The sequence below is a fragment of the Epinephelus lanceolatus genome, chromosome 2, assembly GCF_041903045.1.
Source record: "Epinephelus lanceolatus isolate andai-2023 chromosome 2, ASM4190304v1, whole genome shotgun sequence".
Taxonomy (NCBI): domain Eukaryota; kingdom Metazoa; phylum Chordata; class Actinopteri; order Perciformes; family Serranidae; genus Epinephelus; species Epinephelus lanceolatus.
In genome coordinates this window covers 36067965-36086224 of record NC_135735.1, presented here as the reverse complement: position 1 = coordinate 36086224, position 18260 = coordinate 36067965, and the positions used below count along the sequence as shown (strand labels likewise).

At 41.3% G+C, this 18260-nt stretch overlaps 1 protein-coding gene across 10 annotated transcripts in view; it reads right to left on the bottom strand.

The window, feature by feature from the left end:
• Positions 1-18260, bottom strand: part of celf6 (CUGBP Elav-like family member 6) — a 150916-nt gene that overhangs the window by 2075 nt on the left and 130581 nt on the right. For 6 of the 10 annotated variants that reach the window (XM_033617093.2, XM_033617036.2, XM_033617054.2 and 3 more), the window contains 5 exons: positions 17466-17615; positions 16594-16656; positions 15928-16008; positions 10282-10425; positions 4944-5093 (listed from right to left, as the gene is read on the bottom strand). In XM_033617093.2, coding sequence (XP_033472984.2) covers positions 4966-5093; positions 10282-10425; positions 15928-16008; positions 16594-16656; positions 17466-17615 — 566 coding nt within the window. In that variant the 3' untranslated portion in view covers positions 4944-4965. Of the gene's footprint in view, positions 1-1145; positions 1217-4943; positions 5094-10281; positions 10426-15927; positions 16009-16593; positions 16657-17465; positions 17616-18260 lie in introns of all 10 variants that reach the window. The other 4 variants (XM_078161305.1, XM_078161302.1, XM_033617068.2 and 1 more) reach the window with 2 other exon arrangements.

Sequence of the window (18260 nt, the reverse complement as noted above, 5' to 3'; positions counted from 1 at the left end):
GAAAGACCTTATCCCTCCCGGCTTGCCTGGCTAGACACCCCCCTGAGTTCATTGGATAGACTATGGGAGGGAGAGTCGCCTGCAGGGCTTCTGAAAGAATAGGCAGTACGAGTTCAATGAAAACGACTAACTCTTATCAGTGTTTGGCCTGGGGGGATAGAAACAAACTCACTTGCAAAGAAAGGACCTTTTTCACTGTGAATCTGTTTGCTGCCTTTTCTTTTTACAGATTGACGAACAATTATCTCAGATACAAGCCACAAAAACTTAATTTATCTGGTGCGTAATCCTAGCAAAGAACAACAGGCAGCAGCACATCACTCATCTGAGGTGTTGGTAGTTTGTTCTGCATCCTGCTTATACATCTATCTGTCTGTGCACTGTATGGCTGTGTGGTGGACCGATTTTGGCCATGAGGGTCTGCAGCGCTGCCTGCAGCTCTGCCATCGTGGCGTAATTGGTTTGCACCCTCATAAATAAATAAATGGGAAGTGATTCTCATGTTAGGCAAACAAAACAATCTTGCAGAAGTACTCCCTGTGCAGATGGAATCCACGGAGAAGTGGAGTGTCAACATTTGCCTGTGCTCTCCGCATGAACGGTGGAGAGTTAATTGGCTACACAAACATAGGGTCATCTTGGCCATCTCTCAACTAAACAGCTGTCGATCGGCGGGAGAAAAAGGTCCTTTTTTGCAACGATTCAGACTTTTCATTAAAAAGAAAAAAAAATCATAGTTTGCTGGAGGAAAAGAAAACACTTGATGTGAATGTGAAGAAATAGAGAAATAGAAAATACAGTACATCCATACACATGAACCCCACAAGAGAAAGTAAAACATCACAAGGGCACACGGTACAATAGCACAAAGGGTTAAAGGCCACTTCCAGTTATATTCAACCAACCAGTCAGCACGTCAGTTACATTATGTACAACAGGTACCAGCCAAGAAAGGCATCGTTTTACTGCACTCCACAAACTGCCAATATACAATATACAGTATATATAAATATATATATAAAAGGAGGGCAGAATATAAAGAGATAGAGTTTAGAGATATCAATCAACGCCACGTCATGCAACGCAGTCACAGTCCCACCACATGACGTCATCCAAAAGAAAATGACACCATGGGTTCAACTTACAGCTGTGGGAACTTGGCCCCATGACAGGTGTGGGGGGGGGTGTGGCTATAGCGGAGAAAGGCCACCTCACACTGTGATTGGCCATGTCAGGTTGCCAGGTTGGTGGGGTGCAAAAGAAGGAAAGAAACAGTGGGATTTTCTTTTCCTTAAGTCAGAATTCAAAGCACCCTTTCCATATTTATACCACACTCTCACTTATTCTGCCTGACAAATCAAATGAGGTTATTATGGTTATTACCATAAAAACTGGAAGAAAAAAAAGAAAAGAATCGACAAGTAAAACAGAAATAACAAAACAAATAATCTTCAACACAACACAAAAAAGGGGGCCTTTTTCTTGTGCCTCAATGCAGTGGTGAAATATTCTCAGGCTGACAACATTTGCAGGTTAAAAGGTTGAATTGATGTTTTTATATTCACACAGATAACCCTTAAGGCAGAAATGCATATTTCAGAAACTTGTCCTGTCTACAGTAATTGGATTTGCCTTGCATTGTTTGCTATGAGGGTGGCCGTACAGTGAGTGCTTCAGCTTTTTTGCATTAAGTTTATCTTTAAGACACAGAACGCAATTTCAGAGTAGCAGGGCTCCTGAGACCAGCGGAAGAGAATGCTGTCTGATCGTGTTTTTAATTCAACTTCAAAGCGAAATTGTCAGTATTAGAGGAAAAAAAAAAAGGGGCGCCTCTGAAGTTATCTACATATTGAAGTTTTTACCTAAGGAACACACAAGAATTCGTCATTCAAGTTTCATCAAAGTTTTTCATCGTTATAATGCAGTTGGATTTAGAAAATTAAACAGTTACAGGTGAACTTTACTTATTCCAGTCTTTTGCTCAAGAACTCAGTGTACTATCGTTCACAATACAAGGCAATAAATGAAAAGAAAAATAAAACTTCTTAAAAGCAGATTGGTCAAATTTTTCAAATCCAACTTCTTTATATAAGATTCCTCACAATTTTGAAGAATCTATAAACCAGGAGCTGGCTTCAGAAACCCCACTAGGGTATTTTTTCTGTAATGTTTTCATGGGATTGCTCTTGGTTTTGGTCTATTGGTTTTCCTTAACTCAACAACAGAAGTGGTGTAATAACTGAAGAAAAACACAGAGATGGATTGAACCAGACCAGAGACGACGGAGGACATGAAAACACACACACACACTCACTTGCGCCGACACACGCACATACACACTTCCCGATAAAGTGACAGAATGTTATTGTAGGAAATGTCTGTACTTGGAGGCATTCTGAGTACATCTCAATGACTGTTCTGTCATTCAGTGCTGTTGCAGGATATTTTCCATTTGTCCCTCATTGATGTTCTAAATCAACCCCCCCCCCCCCCCCCCCCCCCCCCCCCCCCCCCCCACCCCCCCCACCCCCCCACCCCTCTTCTCAGGGTGTCTGCTTTGAAAGCCTCTCTTCAATTAGCAGGACACGGCTCTATTCAAATGCTATCAGGCGAGAGATAAAGGGAGCATCTATCATTTGTATTGCATACCACCTTCCATTAATGCCATCTTGTGGCTTTTAAAGAGTCAAATCTAAAGCAAACAAATGGTATTACCATGCTTTTATTTATGGGGGAATATAATCCGGGTTTATGTTATTGTAATGAAAAGTTGTCTAGCCATTTGGGCGACGAGAGCATGCATCTATATTATTTTTGCACTGGCAGCTGCACTTTGTAACAGATGGGTGATGATTCTTTGAATCAAGCCTGACACTGTGAAATTAGTCTTTATTGAGGGATGGTGCCACTTTAAGTAAACCATTTTTTATTATTTTGTGTGAAAGCTCTGACTTTTTACGGCCCCAAATAAGGAACTGTAAGATATTGAAGATATCTGGTGGCAGATACGTTATCAGCACAAGTAAGTAAACATTTGCAAGATCTCTGGTTTGCACTGCTTTGGTAGTGCATAAAAACCGGTGTAATTAAAAAGTTAAAAACGGCACATAAATGTTGGCAGAGTCCACAACTATTCCATGATGGTAAGCTTGATTTCATGAGGTTATATTTTCACTTAAATTCGTTCCATATTAAATTAACTCTGGCATAGTTTGAAATTATTACTTGTGTACAGTTTTGAGACCTGCACAGCACGTTTCCAACATGTACATTTATAATGGCATTTTGTTATGTCCCTGTTTGCATTTAAAATGTTGCTTTATATGTTATTACACCTGGTAAAATCATGAGCAGCCAAAGCATCCTGTTCTGCTTTGCTACAAGGTCACAGTCAATTGAAATGAAATATGAGGACATGCACTCAGATAACCAGGTTAAATTACAATACTATGACATTCCTATGCTACGTTTTTACTATTTGGGAAAATTTCCCAACAGTTAGTGACAGAATACGAAAATGGATTATGCCTGTTTCAGCTGAGAGGAGATTAGTGAAGCATCACTTGAACTAACCAAACAGTCCTTACTGGGATTGGAGCTGTTCTCCACCATTATACAAGCCACTGCAGTTAGTAGGGTGAGTAAGTGCTTTTCCATTAAGCATCTTTTTGTTGATTTACTTTTGTGATTACAAACTTTTCTTTCAAGCATCCTGCATTTACTCATCAGGCTTTTCAGTGGTCTTGTAGGAAGTTGTTATACTATAAATCCACTCTGTATTATTGTACGTCTGCTTGATGAATTTTTTGAAAGTAAAGGTTAAGCTGAAAGGGCCTGTGGATTTTGCTAAGCAGCTGACAGAAACCTAATGCAGTGCTATTGTAGGAGAAAAATTATTGCTATCTGGTTTTTTGAATTTGTAGCTCAGCAACTTGCATCGATTCTCGACGCCATCCTCAGTAGATGGGTAATTATGCACAGCTGGGTATTGATGATGTCATCAATTTGCACTGAGCGTCCTGCGGGTACAAATTAGATTTCAAACCCCAGAAGAAACAAAAACAATTCAGCAGAGCAGGACAACCTGACAGAAATCTCAAGAGGCTGATTCTGTGAAGAGGGTCTGTGCAATCTAGAAACTAGTGCCCTGATGCTTTCACAGCTAATATGTTAAAAAAAAAAAAAGAAATGAAAAAAGAACACCTGGACCTGCAAAAACACTAATTTCATGACACATCGGGGCTCATGGGGACAAAGTCAGATAATGACTACAGAATTAGAATTTTAACTGTTTCCCTAGTTGACCACATTTAATATTAAATGAAGTAATTCATGCATTTTGTAGTTTTATTAGTCTGTCATATTGATATATGTAAATTTTAACAGAGTTTTTTATGCAAATGATGGGGGAATGGGTTTCTACTGGTTGGGAGACTGGAGAGTTGGTGTAGCTCATTTTTCTCTTTGCCTACCTCACCCTACATTAATCACCTCCCTGGATACAGCAGTCCAGACACACACACAAAAAAAGCTGCCAATTGTTTTAACTGAGGTCAAAAATATATAAAATGTCAGTGGAATTAAAATTGTATTTTTATTTTATTAACTTCTAAGTCATTAATGGTTGAATACAACTCTTGTTCGTACAATTTTTTGTTATTTTTTGAATTGCAAATTGACAGTATTATTTGATGAATGCTTTAATAAAAGACCAAAAGGTCATAAAATAGTAAAAAAAAGATCCCATGTAGATTTGAAGTGAAAGAATAGTCAGTGTTTTTGCATAATGGTTAAATTGAGATTTGAGGTAATGCACTCAGTCATTCACATCTACTGCAGCAACAAGGACTGAACTATCCCAGTGAAGTGGACAGTTTGGTTTGAGAACAGACATGGCATGGCATAGAATGGCACGCTATATTATGGCATGGATGTTACTGTACCTGGGTATGGACAGCAGACGAGTCAGTAAGGTCGGTTGGCATCCTTTGGCCGCTTTAGCTGCACCTTCAGCCTCTTCATGCCTATCTGAAAGCCGTTCATGGCCTGGATAGCGGCTTGAGCACTGGACGGGTTATCAAAACTCACAAAGCCTGAGACAAGAGCACAGAATGGAAGAGAGATGGGGGGGGGCAGAGAAAAATGGGAAAATGGGGGGAAAAAAGGAACAACACACGATGGGAGAAGAATGGGGGAGAGATGAGAGAGAAATGGGAAGAAGAGAAAGGGAGAGGGAAAGAGACCGGGAGAAAAGACAGGCGAGATGAAAGAAGAAAGAGGGGGGAAGAAGACCCTTTTTAAGTCTCGACAATGACACAACAATAGCTCTTTGTTTTCTCTTTTCAGCAGATTAATTGAAAATCTTTGAATTAAAAAGATTACATAAAATACCACAAAGGCTAATAACAAAGATACTGAAAATCAAACGACGAAGAGCTATTAGAAACTTTGAGTTTAACTTGAACAGAGAACAAAAAAACATGAAAAGGTGTTCGAAGATTAGAGAGAAAAGAGGAGACTCATGTTGTGTGTGGATTTTTAGAGCAAAGTCTGTAAATGTTACCTGAGTGTTTGAGCCGTACAAGAGTGGCAGGGCTGCATGTGTGTGTGTGTGCATTTTCATGTACGTGTGTGACTGAGCATGTATCTGAGTAAAGAGTAAAGGGCACAGGGGTCGTGACGAGATGCTAGGAGCAAGGTGTGTAGGACGGAGGTGCCTGCTGCTCTGAGTTATCACCTGGGTGTCGAGGCGGAATGAGCCCACAGCTTTCCACACCGGGACTCCTTGCCTGCTCTTATCAGACACCTCTGTGATTGACGGCCCGAATTTTCCGCCTGCCAGCTGATTTGATCACACCGCTATGGGTCCAATTTAATTTGGGGGGAGAGGGCAGGCTTTTGTCAGTGCGGGTGAGATAAGGCTGCTGCTTTTACAAACCCTTTAAACAAACTGAGCAGGGAAGGGCCTGTCAGTTGGCAGTGATCCCCCTCCCAATCCCACAAACACACACACACACACACACACACACACGCACACACACTATCCCGGCTTTAACGAATCTCCATACCTCACATTTACATCCACATGCCAAAGAGGTAATAGAACGCTGGGGCTCAAGGTACAGAGGTAGAGGACAAAGACTGCACTGCAAACTTTAACTGCTCAAATCCATGTACATTACAATAATCTAAAAGCAGAATAACATTTTTGAACGAGTTGCCAGTTTTAGCTGTTTTTCTCGAGACAAAGTAACTGGCTGATGTTTCATATCTTTGATGCAACACTGTGTGTGTGATGCTGTGCAGCTCAATACCCAGAGCGCTACTAGTATTTGAGGTATGGCTCTCACAGCAGCCATCCATATTAGCAGAATGTCTGTGTGCATTGTAATGTTATGCATTTTTTATAAAAATCACACGCAAAGCTGCAAACATTACAGGGTGACAATGGGGAAATACAAGTTGAGGACGAGGTTGGGCAGCTGAGAATGCTGCAGTATATACAGTAGGTCTCACGTTGCCCTAGAAAGAGTTACTATGTAGTGATGCTGTGCACTAATGCTGTTTGGTGCTATGAAAAACCTTTGCTGCTCTATTGCAGGGGTGCTTAGAGGTGAGGCCCTGATTCAGATGTCTCCTTCTCTGCTGCAACTACTATTGAACTCCCTTTGAACAAGCTGGTCAACCTGCAGGTTGAAGCTACCTTGTAGCCTAGTCAGAAGCCACGCCACAGATAGAGATGTCAATGTTTAACCACGGAGAATATTTTTGATCAGTTACGCATGTTGGTCTACAGGTTATTTTTGCCAGTCTTCAGTTTACTGTACTGTGCACCAAATGGGTCAGTGGGAGCTAGCTAGCGGCACTGCTTATTCGGCGATTACCGCTAGTTAACACTGTTCTAACCCAGTGCTGCTATGGTAGTATTATTCCCACCGTTCGGTCTCCCCCCAGGTTGCCCTGGTGAGTAAGCAGCTTAATTTTGAGCTGCAAACCCCCTTAAATGTTGTTAGCTATGTTATCACCGTTAACGCAATGAGCAGTGTCAGCACAGTTAGTGGTACTAACATAGTTAACAATGCTAAAGGGGTTTTGCATCTCAAATTGAAGCTGCTTATTCATAGGTGCTACCTGGGGGACTGGAGGGTGGCTACCAAGTTTCTGCAGCAGTGCTGTCCTGCGAGCAGGATGGCACCAGCGGTAATTGTGAATGAGCGGCGCCGCTAGCTAGCTCCTACCCAACACAAGTGGTGCGCAGAGCAGCCAAGGCTAAAGTTAGCTAACCAGTGGAGACTGGAGGGTGGGCAGTGGATGCTATGTTACCACACGTTAATGCAGCTAGCCAGCTGTCTGTCAGCAAAACAAACAGGAAATATAATTAAAGGCAAGACATTTAGGCTACAGCACAAAACACTAAAATTCAAGTCAATGGAGTGCCAGACTAAAAGGAAATGCCTCTTGTATTTCACATCATTTAGCATTTTTTCTTTAAAAATGTACTGCTTATTTACTGGTAAGTGAGTGTTGGACTACCGAAAGCAAAATTCTCTGAGACTGACATCCCCCAGCCACAAAACTTTATAGTTGTAATAGATGTATATTCACTTATTTATTCTGATCATTATTTATGTTAGAAAATATATGGCATTTCATGACCATTTAAAGTGTCAAATTAACTGAGGATGGAAAATCTGTGCACAGTGAATATGTAAACATACAGATGAAATGAACATGCACACTCAACTTTCCCTGTTTGAAAGTAGAAAAAAACAAAAAAGCAAAACAAATATTAAAAAAGGCATATCGTGTTTTCAGAAGCCCTTTAGATAAACTGTATCTTCTTGTGTAGATTTTTTCTATCATATCTAAAAAGCAGTGCACGTCCTATTTATGGTGTGTGTGTGTGTGTGTGTGTGTTATTCCATTCTCAGAAGACCTTTTGAAATTCATTTTGAAGCTAAATCCAGCTAATTCCACTTAACAAGGTAAGCTTTGATCACTTTTAAAAGTCAATATTGAGTGACTAAACGCAGAGGATTAAGACTAATGTTATATCCATCGAGTCCCAGGTTAAATTAAACACAACCATATAGCTCCTCAACAGTGAGTGTCTATGGGGTGTACAAATTTGCCTTGGATGTTCAATGCGTTTCAGTGACTCAATAAAGCATCACTCACTAATAACACGGGCTATGTTAACGCCAGCATCACTTGGGCTTTCTTGTCATCCTAATTTTTTAAATTGCGTTGAGGTGAAATGTTTTATAAATCCCCAAGACTTTTCTTCATCTCACCTGCACAAGTGTTTAATATCACACCATGTCACACGTTCATATCCATTTTATCGCAAAGCAAATAAAAATACTAAACCAAACAGACATCTGTCTGAAATGACAGTGATGCATCCCTTAAGAGTATACTCCAAAACCTACTCCAGAAATACATCCTTTATAAGAACATGCTTCGAGTGCTCCTCCAGTGACCTTTTCATCATATTCGAATTTCCAAGCTTCTCTGTAAACACTCCATCTCAAAGCGTGATGTCTGGTTATCTCCTCCCCAAATCCCAAAATGGTGTTCACCTGTGCTGCAGAGAAATCAGGCCATGTATGCATAGATGTTTCTGTTGAAACTCACAATAATTATTCTGCAGCAGCAAGCATTTCTTCAGAAATACTTCATTCAAATGTATTGATAGCATTAACTAAAAATTTAACATTGTGTATGAAGTAGGACACTGTGATATGCTGCTTTTTAAAATATAGGTAGGTATAGATAGGTTAACTTTTACACCAACAAACCTGACATTTTTGCAGAGTGTATGCTGTATTTAGATGATGAATTCGAGGTTATGCTGTTTAGATTTTAATTAGAAAGCGAAGAAAAAAGTGATTTATCTAAATTAAAATATGTTGTAATGTTGAAAGGAAAGTAGGGAAAATTAAAATGCTGGTTATGTTAATGCTGACATACAGACTGGATTGTTTGTATGTTATATTTATTAATAATTAACTTGTCTTGCTCATTTTGCCCTATTTGAATTTAGCAGTTCTTTGGAAATTATCAGCTCAACTAACATTAAGGTTATTGGCTTTTGGTTAGTTTGAATAAAATGCATGTTTTCTTTACACCAGTGTACAGATGAACCTTTTTACCTTTTTTTACAATGGACAATTCACCTGTCCCTCCATCTATCCATTTTCCTACATCTGTACACTGTATATAGATATGCATACAATATATGTACACCTGTATGTGAGTCTACAGTCCCCATTAACCACATCATCAAGGCTAAACTCACGCATTTTTAAGATGAAGTGTTCCAAGTTCTTAGAGGCCTAATAACTTATCCCCCTTAATGCACAGCATCTTCTGCCTAATTTGTTAATGTCTTACAAAGGAGCCCCGGGGCTTCTTCTATAAAAAGGAGGGAGAAATGAGTGAAAAAAAAAATCCCCACAAAAGAATCATGGGTTAAATTGCTGTTTTTCAGCCAAGATCTTAATTACTAGCCATGGAAAATAAGCCGGTGAGACTGATGAGGTCACCGCCCCTTTGTCCTTCCCCCTTGTTGACTGACGGATAGTGATAGCAAGAGGCATATGTTTAGAGGAGAGCACACAAAGGGAGAGGGAGAGAGTCCTGAGATGGACAGAACGAGACAGGCGACGGGAGAGAGGAAGAGAAAGCCTCATAGACATGCCATGTTGAAGAGAAACTGAAAGAAAGCCAATGCTGGGAGTCTCTCCCTCTCTCTCTCTTTGCTTGTCTCCTGGGTGCTGCTGTCCAACTGAATCAACAGTAAGGCCCACACCAGTCTATTATTATCTCTTTAAGCCCATGGATTCCACCTGCACTGCCTCCACCCTGATGAACTGGTTTGCTGTGTGGGAGGCGAGAGAAGAGGAGGGGAGGTGTGGTGGGATGCTGCTAGGTTGCCCGGCTGGATTACTGGAGGGGGGGGGGGGTCTGGGAAAATGCTTTTCTCTTGGGTAAAGGAGTCTGGGATGGCACAGAAGGGGAGATGGATCTTGATTGTATTAGGAATGGTGTGATAGAGAGGGTGATGAATAGATGTGTGGAGTAAATAGCAATTGTGGAAAGATGTTTGGGTCAGTAGCTGTATGAGGGTTTCACGGTGGGTTCAGCCTGTGTTATTTTAGGCGATTATAGCGTCCAGCCTCTCACACCACACACAGCCCCACCATCTTGCCTGTGTGATGGAGCGAGGGAGCCAGAGTTTTTTCTCCCCCTTCTTTTCATCGTCGATTTTTGACTCACCAAAACATTTGCTCTGATTGGTCGCCCGGTCCACAAAGACTTTGGCGGAGATGACGTTGCCAAAAGGCAGGAACATTTGCATGAGCTCCGCATCTCCGAACTCCTGGGGCAGGTGATAAATAAACAGGTTGCAACCTTCTGGCCCTGGTGATGAGAGAAAGACAACAGGAGAGTTACATGGGAGCATAAACAGTGTGAGAGAGAGAGGCAGGCAGACCATAATAACACGGGTGGAAAAATGACTCAATAAAAGATTCAAGATAATAATCTAAGAAATGCAGGAGCCATGCAAACACCATGTTTTGATTGTATTACCTGTGGCACAAATATTAGTTGTGTTAAACCTAGTTATTGTGGAGTACACACACCGTAATATCATTTTTAAAATGTTATAAGGTCACACACGTTGTTTGGGCAGCTCTTTTTGTGGTTTCCATTTGAATCCCATTTCACGTAATAACTGTATCACATAGGTGGCACTTTAATAAATAATGATACACAGTTAAATTTGACTATTGTCTCAGAAAATGTGCAGGCAATTGCAGTGCGCATGTAAACAGCTGAAGAGGAGCAGAGATAGAAGTAAACGAGATAAACAGCCAGAGATAAAAACAGAGACAACAGGAGGAAGAAAAAAAACAGAGAGGTTGATTGGAAGAGAAAGATTAAAACGATTATTTTGAGAAAGAGAAACACTGAGACACAGAGGAGGAGAGAGAGGGGAGGAGGAGGTGGTGGAGGAGGGGGAGGAGGCAGAGCATAAGCCAAGTTTTTGTCCCAATTACTGTGTGACAGTAGGACTGTCTTCCAATCTCTCTCCATCCCTCCACACTCATCCACCCAGCTGCCACATATTGTACAGGCCAATCTGGATAAAGGGAGGAATGAACTGGAGAGAGACAGAGAGAGAAAGAGCGAAGCATGGACGGAGGGAGAGAGAGATGTGATGGACTCGGGGACAGTATGCTTGCAGCTGGCTGCCTGGCTAGCATTCTCTCCTGTCTCATTGCTCTGGGTGATAGCATGACGAGATGAGACTGGGGCTGGTGAGAAGGCTGATAAGAGGGCTGCAGTGGTGGCTGGCTGTACTGCTGCTATGCCTCGGCAAGATAGAGGACACACACACACACACACACACACACGCAGGTTGACAGACTGGGGATTTTTTTTAACCATTTAAGGCTGAATCTCAGCTCTGTCTGTTTAGGTTTATGTGTCTTAGAGAATTCATGCTTTGAAAACAAGTGGTTTGTTTGAAGGGAAGATATGTCTGCAGCTGGTGTGTAAGGATGGTTGCTAGTTTGTTTCAATACTCTTCACAAACATAACACTACTTTTTTCCCCCATTGGTTATGCATAAAAACCTTACCTCTGCCTTTTTGAGAAGAAGAAATGCAGGAGCCATGCAAACACTACAAATATTAGCTATATATACACACACATGTCTGTCCATTCGGCTGTGTGGAGAACTGTGGTAATCAGTGGTAATAGAGTTGTCACGATACTGGAATTTCTAACTTCAACACAATACCATGAACAATATAGAGCTTTAATACCACATTCTGTGCCGCAGGGAAAAATTGACATTGAGGGCATACAAGTTAACAATTTTATTAAAAGATAAATTCAAACAGGCTATACCATGACAACAACTTTGTGCTGGTACTGATGTATTGATACTCCAGTATTGAGAAAGTTGCTTTAAACATACATAATCGATATGTGTTGATACATCGATATTTTTGACACTAAGGTCTTGTTATCTTGGGAACCACTTTTACTTTGACCTAACCAAGAGTAGGCCCTATTGAAAATGCATGTTGATAAGTCGAACTGGCTGCATTATTCTATGACTTTACACACAGTTTAGGATGAGAAGGTACTTTGGTATGATTTACATATTCAGAATTTATTCTTATTTATTTTGGAGAGGGGAACTCCACCACTTTTTCCATATCAGTGTCTGTTGACAGGTCTTGTGGAGTAATACTACAAGTGTGAAAAAAGTTGTATAGAGCATCAGATGAAGACAACAACTCTTAAAATAATGTGTGGAGTTAGAAAACACTGAGTTTACCGGACCTCTGTAGCCTGGTCCTCGTCTCTGCTTAAGACTAGCTAGGTTCAAGGTTCCATAGAGCGCTACAGGGATGGCGTTTTTTTGCAGGCCTATGCCGACGTTGGCGTCGCCCAGTTTCCCCATCAAAAAGCCAATGGGATTTTCACATTGGAGTTTGGATTATTGCAGGAAATAGGCTCTGTGGCAAACTAAAGTTTCGGAAACTTCCACATTTTGTTCTGCAATACCCCTTTTCCACCAACATTAATGTGGGTTTGCAGGGTTATTTTGGGCTGTAGTGAACCAAAGAAAATCTTGGTCGACTAAAGTCGCACATAATCTTCAACTAATCAATTAGTCGTGAGAAGAAAAAAAATCTGCACGTTATATTTTTACTTCTGCGGTGGTGTGTCTGTCACTCTGCAGTTACACCTCCAAAACGCTAGTCAGCAGTGGAGAACTCTGTTAAGTACTGTAAAGTTTAGTTGATTCAAAACACACATTAAACATGGCTTAGTAGAGACAGTTTGAAACACAAGTACGCAAATTGGCTTCACTATAAGCAAAACAACCGTCACACTAAACACGTTTTCCAAACAAATACAACATGCTAAAGTTATTAGCGCCAGCCTATGGCATTTTACATTGAATTAGCCTAGCGACAAGCGGCGATTTCCTCTGTTCATATTAAGCCAGGATAAATCCCGAAATATAAATCCCTAAAGGATAGATCACACACACGACTTAAAATGCTATTTTAGTGGAGGCTTTACTGTCTTCACAATTTATTGTTTCTTATCTGTGAAACACAAGTAAATTCAAGCTTTGTTTCTACTGAGGGAAATGGTGTCAGTACACAGAAACTGACAGGAGGTCTGTGTCACCGCGATGCTGAGCGTTAGGGTGGGCTTTGAAAACACCCCCATTTTCACAGGTAACTTAGCCCCCCCACCCCACCCCCCCCGCCACAGGAAATAATGGATTAATCCTGGAAAGCTATTGATGTAGCACTTTTTTCCTTATGAAAGTAACACAGTGATTGTTCAACCAATGAGAATTTGGTTGGATGAGAGCATAGTGACCAAAAAATCGACTAGTCGACCAGGAGACTACAGCCCTAGTTTTTTCAACATGGAAAAACTCACTAAAAAAGGCAATACACTTGTTTCCCATAGTGATCCAGGAATGACATTTTTCTGGGGGCCAACATAGAAGTTAGCCATGCCCTGTTTCCCTTGGCAAAAAGCCAAAGATGTTTTGTTCCTCAAGATAATCTTTAAAAATGAACATCTCTTGTATGAGTTTTGAAGCCTAAATGCAATTGCTTGGAGTAAAAAGCTAACGTTAGGCTATAACCAAACTATACCACGGTCCAATAAATGACCATCTCCACCTTAATGAGGCTGTAAAAACTGTGTTTGCCATGATGATGTTCTGTAGCAACTGCCTTTAAAAAAAAAAAAAAAAAAAATCATGAGTGGGATATTTACTAACATATTTAATGTTGTAGAACAAAACCTTAAAGTCTCTTAAGCTTGTGTTAAACACAGACCTTACTTCAGGCACTTGAGACAAGGGAACGGGGAGTGCTAAAATGCTAACTTATTCCAGGACTCATTCCTGGGGCACTTTATTGCCAGCAGACTAGAGCCATGTACAGGCTCTGCAGCAGACAAGCATGCCTTTCTGTTTTTTATTTTACTGGTGTGTTTCGTTCAGCATCATGGAGAGGCCAGAAAACTGGTAAGTAAACAGTAGAAAGTAGCATATTGGCCAGTGAAATGTTACGGTGGTTACTTCTTAAATATATATCTGCTTGGGCAGAGACGGTCAGTATTTTGTGGTGGCACTGGCACATCACCGCATCTCACTGGCAAAGGGGTTAAACTTAGAGTGCTCACCCAGGTGTTGTACTTCCATCACTGCCGATCGGAGCTGGAGCCGACAAATACAGTAATAGTTCTTTCAGTACTCTATTAGCTGTTACTAGCATAATACCCCTGAATCTCTGACCAAGCTGTCGGGAGTTAGTTGCATTATGGGTAACGTCGGCACCAGGTTTCGACAGGCAAGAAGAATCATCCTGAAATTATTCTGTTCATACAATTACAGTCTGTGGTGATGTATTCAACCAAATGATCTTCAAATGGGTGTTATTATTGCCTACACTGAGGGAAGTCATAATGTTGGCATGGAGCTGGAGCAAAATTCTCTTTGCAGGAAAAACCCTGATACTTTATCTTGTTTTTACAATCCATGAGTTTGCTGCACTGACTGAAAGCCTTTTTAAAAAAACCTTTTTGGTTTATTCACAAGTATTTGACACCCCTGCATGACTTTGGGCATAACACATATTGACATTTGCTGTTTCAGTAAGTGTTGCTGTACAGTATTGAAATGTAACACAGAGCTGCGCTGCCTGAGATACTTCCCTGAAGTGAAAAGGACACATATTTTTAAAGAGTACAGTGAAGATTTGTTTGGTTGAAATAATATTTTTGGATTTGGGGGGATTTTCCTTTGTTGACACACACACATACAGACGCAGACTGATAGATTGTATTGTTGCAATTGTTAGCTTTCCGAGGGAGGTTGAAGCAGAGGCTTGACTGTGCCTGTGTATTCAGGTTTAGGTGTCTCTTGTTAAATGGCAGAGCTGCAGACTGTGGCAGTGGACTGAGACAGGCTGGGAGTGTAGCCAAAACCCAGAGGAGGCCAGAACTCAGACAGGCCACTGGCTCAACCAAGAATAGCTCTGTGTGTGTGTGTGTGTGTGTGTGTGTGTGTGGGAGAGAGAGAGACAGTATGTATGTCTGTGTGTGTGTGTGTATGCATTTCCACGACTTCCACAATTCTTGCTAATGGTGAAAATGTTCCGAGGTAGCAGTGAGAGATGAGATGTCCTTAACTGTGTGTTTTTGCTATGGTGTGAAATTATGCCTACATGTAAAGGGAATAAGCTGCTGGCATTTGAGGATAACTTTGAGTCTATCTCTACTTTATTCACACACTTCTGCACTGTGACCCTGGCATGCACTCACACACTGCTGAAAAAAAATGCAAACACATACAAACTTTTCCTCTTGGCAATGTTGGAGACACTCAGTTTCAGAGTTCCTATACTGAATATTCATGCCACTCTATGCTGTCTCATACAATCATATAGATGAATAATTGAGACTGACAAATGGCGTCAGAAAGAGTGATTTACCATCACAGTATATCCTATGCTTTATTACATCTGATGCTGTGGCATAAGAACGAACACTACACTAGGAATGGTAATAAATGATTATGCATGCAGCTAATTAATCTGATGAATATTTATAACCACTTAAACACATTGTAATGGACTGATTAAGCAGTCCAACGCTGCGAGTTTGAATTAGTGCAGTTTTTGAATAATGACAGAGTAACTTTCCATCTCACTGCTAATGTTCTTCTCTTTAAATGGGGAGCCTTTTTCTCACATTTTCCCCAGCCAGCTTTTTCCCTCCCTCGCTAATTCAAAGCAGCGCAGCTACATTAGAATGGAACATGGCAATTATCACCTTTTATCTTGGGTGGGCGCGCTTGTTCGCTCTTACCTTCCCTCTGTTGCTGGGGAATGATGGTTGGTTGCTGGGGGAACGCTTGGCTGATTGGCGCATAGGCGGCAGGGTAGGCTGCTGTTGCAAAGGGAGAACCAGAGTGGAATTTTTCACATCTCCATTTTCATATTTGACACAACAAAACTCAAATCATTATTCCATTGTTCATTTGCGTCCTCTAGACATTGCATAAATAAATTGCATTATGACTGGGAGCCTGGGCTCATTTGGCTGGTGGATCACTGCACAAAGAGTATGGCAAAAGGGGAGTGGAGTGCAGTTCAACTAAGCAGACACACAAAGAAAGAGAGGGAGACTTGCACCATGTTAATGAGAGCTGATGTCAGGCAGAAAGCAGTGGTTATGAGAGGTCTATGTCATCTCTCATGTAGGAGGCTATGGCAGGTTCAGATCCTCAGCTCTCAGTGTGCTTTTGGAATTAAGATTTTTTTTGTATGTGTGTGGGCGTATAATCAAGTCAACTGAAAATCCTTTTGCAATCCTAATGCAAAGTAGCCTAATCCAGGAGGAAATTGGCTGGTCGTCCGGCTATCTCTACTTGTCATAGTGTCTACTGATGTGGCAAACAGAAAGGGAGAGGGGAGAGGGAAATGGACAGATGGAGGAAGTGAGAGAGTAGAGGAGGTAGGAGAGGCGGATCACCTGCGTAGTGTTGGACGCCAGCATAAGCCTGTTGGAGAGGGTCGGTCACCGTTGGACTCTGTGCTGCAGAGAGACGAAAAGAGAGACAGAGAAAGGGGGGATGACAAAGAGGAAAATGAAAGCAGAGGAGACAAAGAGAGGACGGAGAGTGGTCAAGACAGGCACAGAGACAAAGAGGGATATAGAGAGAATGTTAAAGAGCGAGACACAAATTGGCTCAGCTGTAGAGAACCATCAGGGGGTAAGATCACACAGGGAGTGGGAGAAATTTGGGTTGTCATATCTCAGTTCTTCAAAATGCCTGTTCGCCCCAGATGTTTGCATCAAATATTAACAACATGCCAAACAAACCACTTTGTAGTTCATTACAATTGCAGCTGCCTTTGCATAATGCAGAAACGGGGGAGTGTGTGTCTGTCAATTCTTCAGGAATTGGTCCCAGACAACATTAAGAAGCCGAGGACGGGCTGAGACACATCAAATTAACCATAATGGACTGATGGATGAACTGATGGATTCATCATGATACTAGGGCTGGCTGCTCAGAAATCTGCCAAAGACACTGTTGATTGACCCTCAAGCCTTAAACACTTCAGTTCAAATCAGAAAAAGATGTAACCAGAGTGTGACGTAAAATAAGGACTCTTGTCAACTTTTTAACAGTACCATGAGATATAATTTAATTTGTCATGTTGAACTTGTATTGTGTCAATTAGGTGATTTTCTTATTCACATCAAGTGCAATAGTAGAATAATTCACATACCACATTTAGTACAAGCGGCTCAGTGTCAGGGTCAGAGCATCAGTCTCATGACAGCAGATGTTACAAATTTATCTCATGTTTCTTTTATGTAAACCCTGATTGGCTCACCTGGGTAAGGGTGAATACCATTGGTGTAGATGGGCTCAGAGGTGGGCTGCCCATTGCTTTGAGGCGGGAGGGCACTGAATCCGTTGACCCCGATAGGGGTGGCTATGCTGGGCACGGCTGTGGCAGAGATGCCCGGGGGTGTGCTGGTGCCTGCAAATAGATACAGAGTCATTACGGAAACTGCAGGGTGCACACTTCACATGCTACACACTCAAAAATAGAGGTACAAGAGAAGTGTATTTTTGTACATTTTTTCACAAATGTATGAGTGTATAACAGGCACGTTATGGGCCCTCATGAGCGCAAATGTGTACCTTTTGACCCACCATGATGGTACAGTGTAGTTTGGTAAAAGTGGTACCAATTCAGACTGAGCTAATGGTACAGTTGCTAAAATCAGTCAAGGTTGCACACTGATTTAGGTGGGAGGGAGGTGGAGGGGAAAAGCACTCATCCACTACTGTAATAGAACACAACATAATAAAGGTAGCACTCTGATTTCTGAATATTTTCTCATTATTATAGCCTTGTTTAAATGTGTATTTCTGTCACTTTGGGTACATAACTGCACTTTTGAAGGTAAAAAAAGAAGTGGTGCAAAATTGACTCCAAAAAAAAGCCACCGTTAATGTACAGTGCATTGGATGTAGAGACCTATGCATCTTCTTCTAACTGCCTTTCCTCCTTGTGGTGATATCCCAAGTCTGTCACCTTGTCAGTGCCCTTTTGTGCTGATGGATTTTTATTATTTTTCTAATCCAGGTGAAGGGCATTTAAGTCATGTAGGATTATGTT